Below are 14,914 nucleotides of genomic sequence, written 5' to 3'. Positions count from 1 at the left end.
AAGTGGACTTAACTAGTTCTCGTATACAGTGCACAACCGAATCAGGTTACGGAAACTTTGGTAACGGCTCCGATCGTTTTATGATTTTTTTAAAATTATCCTAGCAGGATTTTATTTGATTTATTCCCTTCGTTTGATCATCTATGGTACAAAATGAACAATGATATTGAACAGGTTATTCTTATAAATAAGTATCTAAAATTATAAGGTTATGCTACATATAAATAGTAGAACAATGCTAAAACAAATCACATTTTAAAAAAATAGTTACACTGCTACAGCAAACAATGCCAAAGATGAAAACAGTACAAATTGTAGTTATAAAAGAACAATTACAGTTGGCACATGATGGAAAGCAGGACTAGATCTCAACTAATACATGTATAGGCCTATCGAAAATAGTAATAAAATATATCCTTTCTTTACATATTAAAATCCATGATTCAAATGTCCAACTCAGTTGTTAGCATATGCAGATGATGTAGACTTACTGGGGGATGATGTGAATACAATTAAGAATAATGCTAAAATATTTTTCAAAACTGCTAAAGAGATAGGTTTGGAAGTTAACAAAGAGAAAACTAAATATATGCTTACACGCCGAAACCAAGTGTTAGGTAATAATCAAAATCTAATTATTGATAACAACTCGTTTGAACCAGTTTCCAAATTCAAATACTTAGGAGTAATATTAACAAATGAAAATTATATTAAAGAGGAAATAAAAAGTAGGCTTAATTCAGGAAATGCATGTTACTTCTCTCTTCATAAACTTTTGTCTTCTCGTTTAATATCTAAGAAACTAAAAGTTAAAATATACAAAACATTAATTTTGCCTGTAGTATTATATGGGTGTGAAACTTGGTCCCTTACATTGAAAGAGGAACATAAATTGAGAGTATTTGAAAATAAGATCCTTAGGAAAATCTTTGGACCTAAAAGGGATGAGGAGACAGGTGAGTGGAGAAGGTTACATAATTTGTATTCATGTCCAGATATTATTAGAATAATTAAATCAAGAAGACTTAGGTGGGCAGGCCATGTGGCACGAATGGGAGAGGAAAGAGGAGTTTACAGGATTCTTGTTGGGAAACCAGATGGTAAGAGATCTGTAGGAAGGCCAAGACGAAGATGGAGGGACAACGTTGAGATGGACCTAAAGGAAATCGGTAGGGATGGAAAAGAGTATATAGATCTTGCTCAAGATAGGGACAGATGGAAGGCCTGTGTTGCTGCAGCCATGAACCTTCGGGTTTAAGAAGGCTAGAGAGTTAATTAGTTAGTTAAATGTCTATCAAAATTTAAACATTAGGAACTCTTTTACATTATAAAATAAGTTTGACATCAATAAGAAGACTGATTATCGTAGAATCGATTATTGATGCATAATTTTCATTTCTAATGTTAAACTAAAGTTCAATTTTGTATTTACAGTAATAACACTAAAATAACTGATATTTGCTTCTTTGTTAAGTGAAATGTGAGATAGTATGCATATTTTGTGTTAATACATAATTCTTAATTGCAGGTGAGCAATATCATTCACAAGAACTGTTTATACTTAACACACCCCAAGATGGTGCACAGATTGAATTGAGTTCTGAAATCACGTTGCAGTTTCCATGCAAGAAGTTTTGTGACAGGTGATTTTGATTTAAGCAATGTAGATTAGAGCAAAAATGCTGGTAATACAGTAGGTAGCAAACAAACCCTCTTCAAATCCGATTAAAACACCCTAATTTGATCCTACCACGTCGAGGTTGCAAGCTCAGCTGTATAGAACGAGAGAACACGTGAAAGGCATCGAATACCTTCTCAGGATGTAATGTGAAAGAGAAAACAAACAAGTGGAGATTAAATGTGATGTATTTTAAGTGATGTTCTCCTGTGACATCTTTTTTAATTATTTTTACAATATATACAAACATTATGTATTTTCATACATACCAGTATGTCAAGATTTTCACTGTTAATAAAAAAGAAAGCCCATGACAATGTGTTTCTTTATCATTCTTTAGATTTTGGTGGGAGGATTCAGTATTAAATTTAAGGGGTGAGATATGAAGCTCTTGATAAAGAGTTAAGTCTTGGATTGTCAAGGGATTTCTGTAGTGGAGGAGAGAGTTCGAATATTATATCACAGAGAAACACATGTTTTCGGCGCCGAACGTTCGAAAAGAGTAACTATCGCTGGATCCTAAGAAAGTATTGACACCCCACTAAATTAATATTCTTGAAAGCCTGCCAAGAAATGGATGTAAAAATTTTCTTGCTCGCTTCGCTCGCAATGCTATCTTAAGGGAATATGTTTTTGACGTTTACTAAAAGAATTATGTTTACCTCAAGCAGAGGGAGCGAGTTCTTTGAAGGAGGAACCGTATTATATTCTCGCCCTGAGATTAGACATTTCTATCTAAGCCTCGCGACTGGTTAAGTTTGCGGCAAGTTTTATGTATTAATCCTCGCGAGAACGGCGCTCAGCATCTCCCGTGCCAATCTTGCCTCAACCGTCGAGCTGTTCATGTCACAGGCAGCGAAACAATCGGTAGTATTGCAGCGGAACTACTATATTCTGCGCACACGTTTGGGTCTACATGTGTGAAATGTTGCTGCAAACTTAACCTGTCGCGGGGCTACAGCAAGTTATTTGTTTGGCCAGGTTCAATTTTCTATCTTAAGTTGTGTAACAATTTGTTTTAAATGTGTGGATTTTATAAATATTATTCTCCAATTCACGAACACTGTTTAAATGCTTATAAATATAATTTAATATATTGCATTTAAGCAATCAATGTGCTAGCTTTCCGTTATTTCGAAAAGTGAACAATCAATAAAATATGGACAGTTCAACATGTTACTGCATTCAAATAAACATCAACTAATATGTATCCATCCAAACTATTGTGGGGGATTTTGATAAATGAATTAAGGTGGGGGGAAGGTAATGCATTTATGATCTTGGGGTGATGGACATCCCTGTTTAGAGAGGAGGGACAGATAAATTATAGTGTTCAGTAAAGCTAAAAAAATAGTTACTGTCAGTAGACACGCTGTCGTAATTAAATACTTTAGAGAGATTATAACATGGTTTGAGGGGACGAATAACATGATTCGGTGCCCTGGGGGACCCATTATGTGATTTGAGGGGGGTACATGACATGATTTGGGGGGAATGCGCCATTGGCCTTGGGGGGATGGGCACCCCTGTATTTACTGACGCAACACTTTCTGAAGGCAGAATTATTTTAGAAGTAATGCGCTACCGGTTACAACTACAGATCGTTGGTTAGTCGGTTTTGTGTTTTATTCCCGCGACAACTGTGACATTTGCGCGCCACTGTCCGGGAATACGGAACGACTTTTACAGCGGGAGAAATCAGGCGGCACCGTTCTCCCACTTTACGCCTCTCGAGCATTCTCAGGCGGGGCCGCGCGGGGAAAGAGGCAAGACAACTGGGCAGAAAACACGCACGGGATCTGTGCATGGGAGGACGACGATTTTGTCGTTCGAAACCCAACCACCTAGCCGAGGCTGGCCTCTCTCTCCGTAGAACTGTAAACAATTAAGAGTTGCCAGAAGCAAGGACGTTAACATGACAAAAAAATTACCAATTGTTGAAAAACATTCTATAGTATTCCATTTATGACATAAGTGTGGACCAATAAATAACGTAATATCCAATGAGGACAAAATAATATAACCGGTAATTGAAAGAAATACTCTTGTTTGATTTTTGTTATTTAGCGTAGCTTTCTTATACTTTTGGCTAACCACGACGATGAGAATGAGTGGTGATATAATGAAATTGATGCAGGGAAGAGGCCTGCACAAGACCTGGAGCAGACCCGTACGCGAGACATCGCTCCTGAAATGCCATGCAACCTGCGCAACACCCTCGCTTGAGCAGCTTGTCTGCCCACCTGCCCAGATCGTTCATGGCAGGCATTGTAGACCCGCCGGGTACCCGCAGTCTTACGATACCTAGTAGGTCTCAGTTCGTTCTTTCCATCAACTGCAGACCCCTCCCTCTGCATGACGTAGTTGCTTCGAGTAGAAACTGCACCGGGCCCACACCGTTCTGCAGTGTTGCCAACTGCAATAGATTTTCACTACTTAAAAAAGTGAACTCGAAGCTTCGTATTAAAAAAGTGAACTCGAAGCTTCGTAAGCCACATCACCAATGAAATGAGATTTACGAATGTTGCTACCCCCCCCCCCCCACACACACATTGAAATAGGTTTTCCGTGGCACAGGATCCATAAGTATATGTCGTAATCAACCAATATACGTATATATAGTGATATAGGGCAGGACTGAAACATGTCACGTTCGACGCTGAGGTCGCGAGTCGAACAACACACTGTTCTACTGCGAACACCAGGGCCGTAGTCAACCAGGGGCATTGCCGTTACCCTCGTTTGAGGGGGGGGGGCAAGTACTTGGATAAACGTAACAACAACAACAATCACAATAATAGTAATAAAGTAGCATGAAAGGCATTATTATCCTCATAAATCACGCAAAAAGGGGGTAGAAGTCGGTTCTCACGCATTTGTGTTGAAACAGAGGATTAGAAATATTTCTTTTTCAACACGTCAATTTCACATTAGCTAATAATGGAAAACAAGCACACAAACTATTTTTGAAAGAAAGAAAGTGCATGATAAATGCATTCCGAATGTACTTTGAAATCAAGGGGTTGCAATTACCCCTCCATTCCCCCTCTGCAGGTGCCCTTGGCCGTCTGGAAGGAAAATGCAAGAAAAATATGAAAATTATTTCCATCTTGAGTACCCTTTAGACCTGCTACTCTTAAATTCTGCTAGCCTGTTTTTTTCTTGTACTTTAATGTTTGACCCCCACCCTGACCCCTCCGCTAGACTTAATTTCCGTTCAAGGTTGTGAGCAATGCACCCTGCTCCCTCTGATTGCGCCACTGCGTGCCTGGTTAAGGCACCATGCAATGAAAAACAATTAGTTTTCAGTGAGGAGATTTTTGTTTGCTCGATCATTCATTTAAATAAATGAAGCTGTAATATTGCGTGCATTTCCTGGCAATAAGATAAAAACTGCTTACGCTGAACTGAAATCGCTAAGTATATAAATTCTCCTTGGAGGAGAAGCTCCTCCTAGGACTTCGTAGGATTTAGTAGCTACGTAAGTAGGCAACACTGGCTGCAGCCGTCCACGTGGTGATGAAACACCTGGAGCGACACGCTGCCGGAGGGCTGTTTCCTTCCAGCAGGTTTTGCAGAGGCCCGGGTCTTGTTGAATGCCCAGGTACCTTGTAAGCGCAGAGTGCCTTGAAGATCAAGAACCCGGGTAAAGACGCAAGTCGACTCGTTGCCGTGGGCAGGCGAGCAGGTATACCTGTCCTCGCGGGCAAGCGGGCAGTGGGTAGGTAAAAGGCAGAATATGCTGGCCTCTAGGGACTTGCACAAAGAACACCCATACCCAGGCCGGGATTCGAACCTGGTACTTCTGACTTTATAATGCAGTATGCTAGCTAGCCACTGAAGTCGTCCGAAATTCGTCATTTAAACTCACATTACTAGTAGAGATTTGATTGATTGATTTGCTTTATTTTACTTCGCTTCTTGTGCCACTTTTGGCTAATTTGCCAAGATGGGGATGAGTGATGATATGATGAAATAGATGAATGAGGACTCACAAAACATCCATGCCAAGGCCAGGATTCAATCCCTGGACCCCTGGCATCCTAGCGCGATGTGCTAACCACTCCACCACGGGGGCCGACTACTGTAGTAGAGAAGATTTGTGACCTATCGCCCCTACACTTTGGTTCACCACGAGTCGCCACTGCACAGGAATAAACTTAATACTCTGATAACTACATATATGTGCTATTAGACATGAAAGGCTTATTTTGTGTAATAAGTATACTTTCAACAAATCAAATTTAGGGTTTTATTCACAATTTTAACAATGAAATGTCATTTTATATATTGATTTTGACTCTACTCGGTAGTGTGTCTCTGACTGCCACACAGGATACCAGTGTCCGATTTCCTGGGTGGGTGATCTAAGGTTGGGATTTTTACGGACTTGCCCCTGCTTTATGCGGTTCGGGGGCTCACCCAGTCTCAAATACCTGGGGGAAAGGGGGGTTAAAGGCGGCCAGAGCATGGTGCTGATCGCATCACCTCCAATATTGGCCAAGACCGAGAATATGTGGACCCCACATCCCCTAAAAGTGCCTTCATGGCACGGTGCTATATTCCCGGGGAACGTTACCTTTCTTAACAAATTAAGAAATATGTATGTGTGTACCGGCCTCTGTGGCGCAGTGGTTAGTGGTTTAAGACTGGTTCCTCCACCAACCAGTCTTACATTATTTCGGAACCTCTTTCTTAGCCTAAGAGGTTCCAATACTTGTCGACGATTTTAATCTTCATATTGGATTGCAAATATTTTCATCTTACTCGTTATTATTATTATTATTATTATTATTTATTTGGGGATTTTTGCAGTTTCTCCCATGCCTATCGCCTTAGACAAATATTTATAGGTTTCTTCATTTTTCTCCTCCTTTTTTGGGGGAAGGGTTCTTGCTAGACAGTTCTCGTCCTATTCTCGATATTTTATAATAATAATTTGGACATTTCTCATAACTTTAACACGGCATATCTACAAACACAATAGGAGTAAATTGAGAAATTTAAGACATTTTTTCTTTCGGTTACTTACGATGTTCTGCGTTTGTTGGAGATCTCTTAGCTCAAACACAGCAAATCGTAAGTGACTGAAGAAAAAAAATGCCTAAAAATCATCATTGTTCAAAGTACTACTATTGTGTTTGTAGATATGCCGTGTTAAAGTTACGAGAAATGTCCAAATTATTATTAGAAAATACCGGGAATAGGAAAAGAACTGGCGGGTTATTGCGCGGGAACACTTTCAACTATCATAATTGAAGTATGATGCAATTGGTGGCCGTGTTACTGTTACTATGAACTCATGGATCTGATTGGCAAATAGGTTGCCATGACAACGAACTAGTTTTCACTACAACAACCAGGTAGCTCTGCACGCTACGTGGGAAGCATAGGAAGTGTACAATCCTGTTTATTCTTGGCTAAGTCGTCATCCAACGGATTAAGACCCTGACTTGGAGGGACTTGGGAGCGGAGTACACAGGGTTAAGACCACATATGTCTCAATATTTATGTCTAAATTTCTCGCTTTTATAGCAGGAGTTTGTTGATTTCGTTGCTAAGTGACTTTAAACTGTCTGAGGTTACTAAGGAGAGAATTTAGCTTTCTGCCTTTCTGGTTATTCATAATTTACAAGTAAGATATCAACATTATTCTTTAAATTTTAGCAATCCTTTTAAGCTTTAATTTTCTTTATTATTTGCAGCGTTAGTTATTTATCAAAATATATTTTACATGCGTTCATAATGTTCTTCATAAAATGTTGAGATCGGAAAGAGGCCGTTGTATAGGAGCATCCTGAACATATAAACATATTAAAGCGGCGTTCCTAACGCTAAGCTCTGTCTACAAAGAAGAGCAAACTGTTCTCCCCCCTACCAGTTTTAGCACCCAATCGCTGCTAACCACTCCACCACGAAGGTTGGCCCCACTGTCAGTGACAGAACAGTAATTTTCTGTCAAGCTTGAACGAAGTAGATAGGTTTAACTGTTAAATTGCTTTACAAATATATATTCCTTTTCCACATGGAAAATAATACAATGTACATGTATAGTCTTATATAATGGCTTTGTTCAAAACTGTCAGCTGCTGACGTAATTTAAGACTTGTTCCAAACCCTTGCAGGCACTTAGTGGTTCGGATCTCACTTTAAACTGTAGGTCCAGTGCCGATCTACAGCTTAAAGTGGGATCCGAAACACTATATACCTCCAACGGGTATCGATCACGGGAGCCTTTCATTACAATTCAATACATGGTCATCAAGGAAATGAAGAATGGAGACATTTATTGGGTTTTGAATGCATCCTTCTCATGGGCGGCGCGAAAAATGAGCCACAGTGCTACCCAAAATCAAGCTAATCACTTTGCCGGTCCACACTGTCAAAACATAATGCGCAAATTACATGTTAAAATAAAATAAAAGTGTAACTATAGATACCCCCACACCCCCTATACGCCTTCATGGCGTGGTGCTAAGCACAGGGGAGCACTTTACCTTTTTTTACCTTTCGTAACTATAGATAATTGTGAACACGATGATAATCTTCCTTTTCGGACCCGGTAATAACAATATATCAAATTAATTTGTATTTTAATGTCTGGTCCACTCAAATCTTTGACGGTTATCTAGTAGCATACCCACACTGGTGCCAATGCTTTTCTACTTCCGTTTGTTAATCGTGACGTTGAAGATTGTTCCTCAACTAAGAAGCAGATAAAGAAACAAACACACGAAAACATTCATTCTTCATCCCAGGATCAGGTCCTCCTGTGATCGTAATGTGCTACAGAAACTAAATACTTCGCCACCAAGTCCGCTATGTTCACAGGCATAGCTAATGAAATTACACTGATAATAATAAATGACTGGAAAGTAATTAAAGTTCAAAATGCTAACTAAGGAAATAGCTTGCAATAGTTAAATAACCAACCTGTCATTCTTGAACATGTCACTTCCATGAATAATATTGAAGGAACGGCAAATACCATAATCTGTCAGAAGAGTTTTTGTCCAAATGGAAGATTTCCGTTGGTTGAAAATGTCATCGTTGATGCTTTGTGGGATTCCAGGTTCCAATGGAGCCACGTTGTTAAGGAAGTTCACCTGTAAAGAGATAGGAGGAATGAGAGAATCATGGTTACCCAATAATTTGTCCTCAAATTATGTTATTTTTCTGTTTTCAGAATTAAATAACGTCAACATTAGTAATTCGTATTTACTTTCGTTAAACATTGTATATTTCTTTAATAAACTGGACATCATCCACTACCGGTACATTAAGTTTCTGCAAATTCATTCTTCGAATATTATGTTACGAAAAATTAGATTAAGATTTAAAAATCTGTTCCAACAGGCATTTTGCATAACTTTATGAGAGCCCGTAGGACAACTGAAGAGAGAACTACGGTAAAATGTCGTTACTTAACTAATTAATGCAAGGTGTCATTTTGGAACCAGAAGCTGGGATTGTTTGCTCCCGTGGCAGAGTGGTTAGCACATAGCGCTACGACCCCAGCTGTCACGGGTTCGGATCCCGGCCTGGGCATGGATGTTTGTGAGTGTCCATTCATCAATGTCATCGCATCGTCACTCATCCCCATCTTCGCAAATTAGCCAAACGTGGCACAAAATGCGAAGTAAAATAAAGCAAATCAATCAATCAGAAGCTCCGATTGTTCTCTTCCGTAACTATACAATGTCCAACACAACACTTCTTAGCATTAGAATGAGTATACTATGTAATGGGAAAACCCTTACCCGGTGGAGAGATGCTTGACGGGACAAACGAGATGTCTGAAATTCAAAACGGTTGAACTGTTTATTCGATTGATTGATTTGCTTTATTTTACTTCGCTTTTGAGCCACCTTTGGCTAATTTGCGAAGATGGGGATGAGTGATGATGTGATGAAATTGATGAATGGACACTCACAAACGTCCATGCCCAGGCCGGGATTCGAACCCTTGACCCCTGGCGTCGTAGCTCAATGTAACTGTTTATTCGAATGTGTTGAAGTTGAACCAATACAAAAACAAAGTGCGCTGCACTTTTTGACACCAGGTGTAGAGCAGGTATGTATCCCGGTGTCACGTGGTGGAAAGGAAATTGTGTTCAAGTAGACGCTGCAGGGTGTACAATCTCAAAAGTAAAGCGAGGTTTCTGCGTCGGGCGTATTTTATGGCATTCCCTGGATGCACAGTTGACTAGCAGAAAACATCAGCTGATAACAATTGATAAGCATCTTGCAATCAATGCATTTCACACTGAACGTGAAACTTGACTGAAGGAGCACAAAAGGAGACCTATTTACATTAGTTATATATGAGTAACTACGAAAATGTTATTTCCCGTATTTACAATTATGTAAATATTGATGACTTTAATCAGAAGCCATCTCTTTGTATAATATACTTGTGCTGCACGCGCGCCCTGTCCGCCATCTTGCCACTAGCGCGTGGAATCCATGCGGCCTGAAGTAGCAACTACTACCTCTCAACACCCAGGTGGTATGAAACCACAGGCAAAAGGACCTGCGCAGAACCGTGTGTCCCTGTATCGTACTCCCGTGTGGAGGGGAGGGTAGAGTGGAGCAGGCTTCCTTACGGGCCGAGTTGAACGGATGGAGGGCATGGGAGTAGTTAGGTAGGGGTTAGAGGGGGCTAAGCCCCCAGAACCAGACTTTAGCCTCCCCCAAACGCATGCAACATGGGCATAAAATAACTTAGGAAAGAGAAACTGCACACCAAAAATTAGAAAGTTCTCATGAGACTTTCATGTGTTTCTCTTGTGGTGTGGCAGTCATATGTAAGGAAAGCATGTCCCGATGTAGAATACAATTAAAGTTAAAGTGCATCTGCCTTTTTAGGGGGACTATATGTTTCGGACAAGATTTCAGAGAAAATACATCGCCGTTATTTCTTTTGATCTTGCACCTTGGAGTGCCAGGTAAACAACATTGTTACAACAACAGTGTAACATTCAGTGTTTACATAAATGTAAGCTTTCAACAATGAGTTCCTACAATTGTGTTTTTCGAACATGAAAAAGAGAAGTCGTCATTGTACAGACTTGAACCATTACCTTCTCAATATGAAAGCCTTATGGCTTACCCGGTCACGTGACTAAGCGTCATCAACTGGAGGCGAGATAGCCGCCATGTTTGATTTGCTTCTTCGGAATCAATGTTGGACCTTTTTAGTGTATATGGAATTGTAATGCAAATTTAAGAACTGTAATCGAGTTTACATGACGTGTAAATATGCTCAAATGTGAAAGAGGTATGGTGTATAAGTCTTGTGTACTAAATTGCAGAGGCAATTACAATGAAAAAGGTAAGAGTAACGTTCACATTTCTTCAAGATGTTAAAAATGAGAAATTTTTAGGGCAATTCCATGTGATTCAGTCACTACGAAAAGATACAAATTAAGTAACAAATGTTTTATAGTAAAAAATAAATAAGAGTAATAGTTCATGATGTAAACATTTCATGTGTCCGGAATAGGCATCAAATATACTCGTAAATGTGGACAACATGTCAACATTTTTTTAGAAATATCAAATAATTTACCCTGAATTACAAACGTTGGTTAATATTACGTCTACCAAAGCAATTTGTTAGTGTAAATTTTATGCAAGCATTCGATAAATTATTCATATTATTTACACAAATTTTCAGTTTCAAAATGTGCTTAATGAAAGAAAGCTATACAACGGGGCAAAGTTGATAGATGTGTACGTTTATTCTATTTTATGCTGCTTTATGCTTCTTTATGCTAATCGGAGGCTAATGGAAGATATGTTGTACATTCAAATACAAAGTTTCGATGTGTAACAAGAACTTCGATGAAATGTTCGTGTGTAAAACAATCCAAGAATATATTACTTATGTTTCAAATACAAATGTTTTCACACAGAAAGCATTTTGTTACCTAGCTATGTTAATATGAACTACAAATCAAATGTATTAAATTTTTGAGACTGTTTCACATGAATTGCTTTTTATTTTTTGTCTTTGTGAAGCTTCAATGTTCGTAACTTTGATTATTAAATCAGTGATAATGTTTATTGTTTCATAATTTATTAACATTCTTCACGATTATTTTTAACAAATGTAAAAAACAGTGTAAGGAAATATTCCAACTGTTTATTTCCCAATTGAACGTTAAAATGGAAATATTAATCTGCTTTTTTCTTCAATGAAACTCTAAAGTTATTGTCACAGATCTTACTAACGACAATGAAATGATTCAATTTGTTTATTATCTTTCGTCCAATAAAGTCAATAGGATCGAAATTACAATGTGACAAATGATTTAGGTTTAGTCTTTATCACAGAAATGTAACATTGCCCTTGTACCTATTTCTTTCGCTTTTGCTGCAAGAATATAGAAATTAAGGATTTATATTGAGATTGTATAGCTACACAGAATATCTGCATTACTTGGTTGATTAATTTTGGGTAAACTTAAAGACAATTTAATTGATTTGGTAACTTGGAAAGTTTACGGTCAACCTAACATGTTTTTTGTTTTATTTAATCAATTGATTTTACAAACAAAAGTTCATAGAAAAGCGGTTACGAGTTTTATTGTAGCTGACAAATATTCCCGATAATATTTTTCAAATATATACAATGTTTTAATTTTTCAGCCAGGAAGTTTCTAACGGTTTTCGACTCTTTCTTTGTGCTATGGTAGGAATTTTTGTGGTAGCCATAGTGACTTCCTGAATGAAAATTTTGGTGTAAATATTCAATATTATAATTTTTTCTTCTAACTATATTCGTCGGGAGGGTAAATGTCAAAATTTAACTTCATAAGAGAAATAAATATACCTTAATTATCTACGGTAAAATTACGACAAGGAGTTTACAGCGTTAAGACGATCGCCTCCAAATGATGACGTCTTGACTGAGCGCTGTGGCCTGAACCTCAAGATGGTCTTGTTTGAACACGCTCAAAGAAGTTTCTGTGGTTTTATATTGCGTGCGCTACATTTAAATATGTTCGCCGAAATGTCCGGTGAATGTGTCACGATCCTATAGATGCGATTTAATCGCGCGAAATTGCTTTATTAAATGGTGATAACTACAGCCCATTGGCGAAATCACTCTTTTCCATGCATCATTATGTTTTCAGATGCCCTGGATTTATTTGGAATTTTCATTGTACCGTACGAAAGCGGTGCATTTGAAATTTATATTCAACTCTCCTACTTGACGGGTGAATCTTGTGGATTACTTCTAGGAATGCTAGGTATATCGGGTATCCATCTCTTGGAGTCTCAGGATAAATTGATTTAAGAAGAAGCTTATACGTTGTTTCAAGTAACCCTCAGGAAGATTATCGTGGAAGGATACGTGTATATGCTGGTTATAACCACAAGAAATGTCAATCATCTTTTGGAGATTGTAAATTATCGGAAAATCATTATTTGATGTTGTGCTCATACTGTTTGTGAAATTAAGGCACAGATAACAGAATAATCATTCCTTTGAATAGAGAGTTTAGTAATAGTAAAAGTCAGGCGTCGAGCAAACAGGTTTAAACTATTGAATTTGAGAAAGAAAATTAATGAATGCATAGGCAAAGTGATCATGTAAAACCTGCATCGAATGTCATTATTGGTGTTCTCTTGAAGTCACCTGGCATGAAATATATAAAAGTTGTTTGGTCGACGATCCTCATTTAAAAGCCTGGTTTTCAGGATCATTAAATAATATTTCACTTATAAATAGCAACTATCTATATCCTTCATGCCATCATTTGCTAGTACATGTTCTTTTTTATATCTTCTTTCATTCAGATCTTGTTTTCAGGCACAAATGGTAATTCCTTTAATAAAAAATGAATGTATCCTTAAGCCTACATAGAGACCAAAAATAGCGAAACTTACGCGATAATTCAGTAACTTGCGAGATATTATTAAATACGTCGTTTCTCACTAAATGTTGACAAAACTTATACGTTGATGTTCATTCTTATTTGGTTCCTGATTTGCCAATAAGAGGTACTGGAGAGGCGCGTCGCGTGATAATGTTCGCATGAGGACGTGAACACTCATGTATATGTTTTAAATTACGTACATATTAAATGCACACACACATATTTATTCGAAAAAATACTTTTTTGATGTTCGAATATATACAAACAATTTACTCGCAGTTGACGTCTTTCACGTCTGATAACTTTTTTAGATAGTTGGTAACACTGACTCCCACGGTGTTCCACGGATTGCGTTGAACACAATTGCTGTGCGTGTCGCATCAAACTGACAGCTAAGGGGCTGTTGGCCACTATACCGCGAAAATGTTCACTGGGCTGTGCGAACATATGGTGCTGCGAGCCCTGATTCAAGTGGCAATACTTCTTGCATTCGGCACCAGAGTGCAGCATATACAAGGTATGTCTGGGGGGACTCGAGAAGGTCTGCGCTACATAGTTGCAAACTTGAGTGAGAAATCGCTAAACCTGGCGGATTTTAAATTCCAGTGGGCGTTAAATTTCACAGAATAGTGACGAGCCACTTTTCTTTAGAAACTAGTCTGCAGGAGTTACATATCTTTCAAGGTTTATATGATTTGCGCATGTGCATCTAAGGGCCATTCAGACTATGCAACTTTTTTAGTAATCAACGTTTTTAATGCAAAAAAAAAAGAACTCTCACCAACTTAAATTGCAAAGGAAAATGCGGACTATATTTACATCAATAGAACGCGCATTTTTCTGGTAACTATACTCAGACTAGTATGGAGTCCTAGCTGTTACCGACAACAGTTATCAATTGATGTTAGTAATTTTTTTCACTATTCTCTACGTTATTAGAATATGCTTATTGTGAAGAACAAAATATAACTTTCAGAATACTAGGATGCATTTTTGCTACACATAATATTTTCTTCTTTGAAGTTAGAAAGTTAAAATGAAATTTGCATAAAATTATCTAATTTGAAATTAAGTATTTTTTTAATCTACATATAAACGCACAAACATTGAAATTTAATTTATTGGTAAGAATAAACTGCAGTAGCTAGATTGTGAAACATCTATGATGTTATTATATCTTTGAATATAGATGTTCAATTGTTTTGTTGATTTGGATTGTCAAGCATGGAGTTAGCGATGTTGTATATTCTTAAAGTTCAAATCACAAACCCTGAGACCTTCTGTAAACAAAACCACGTGCATACAGAAAGCATTGCAAACTCATAGAAGTAAGATAATCCACACGAAAA

General features: G+C 38.0%; 1 protein-coding gene across 1 annotated transcript in view; it reads right to left on the bottom strand.

The window, feature by feature from the left end:
- Nucleotides 1-14,914, bottom strand: part of LOC145984934 (pickpocket protein 28-like) — a 328,930-nt gene that overhangs the window by 68,370 nt on the left and 245,646 nt on the right. Inside the window, exon 6 of the mRNA XM_083118345.1 lies at nt 8,612-8,784. Within this exon, the coding sequence (XP_082974471.1) occupies nt 8,612-8,784 (173 nt within the window). The remainder of the gene's footprint in view (nt 1-8,611; nt 8,785-14,914) is intronic.

The sequence above is a fragment of the Lepisma saccharinum genome, chromosome 3 (genome assembly GCF_977018435.1).
Source record: "Lepisma saccharinum chromosome 3, izLepSacc3.1, whole genome shotgun sequence".
Taxonomy (NCBI): domain Eukaryota; kingdom Metazoa; phylum Arthropoda; class Insecta; order Zygentoma; family Lepismatidae; genus Lepisma; species Lepisma saccharinum.
Note: the sequence above shows the minus strand (reverse complement) of the source record. Positions and strands in the feature narration are given on the sequence as shown.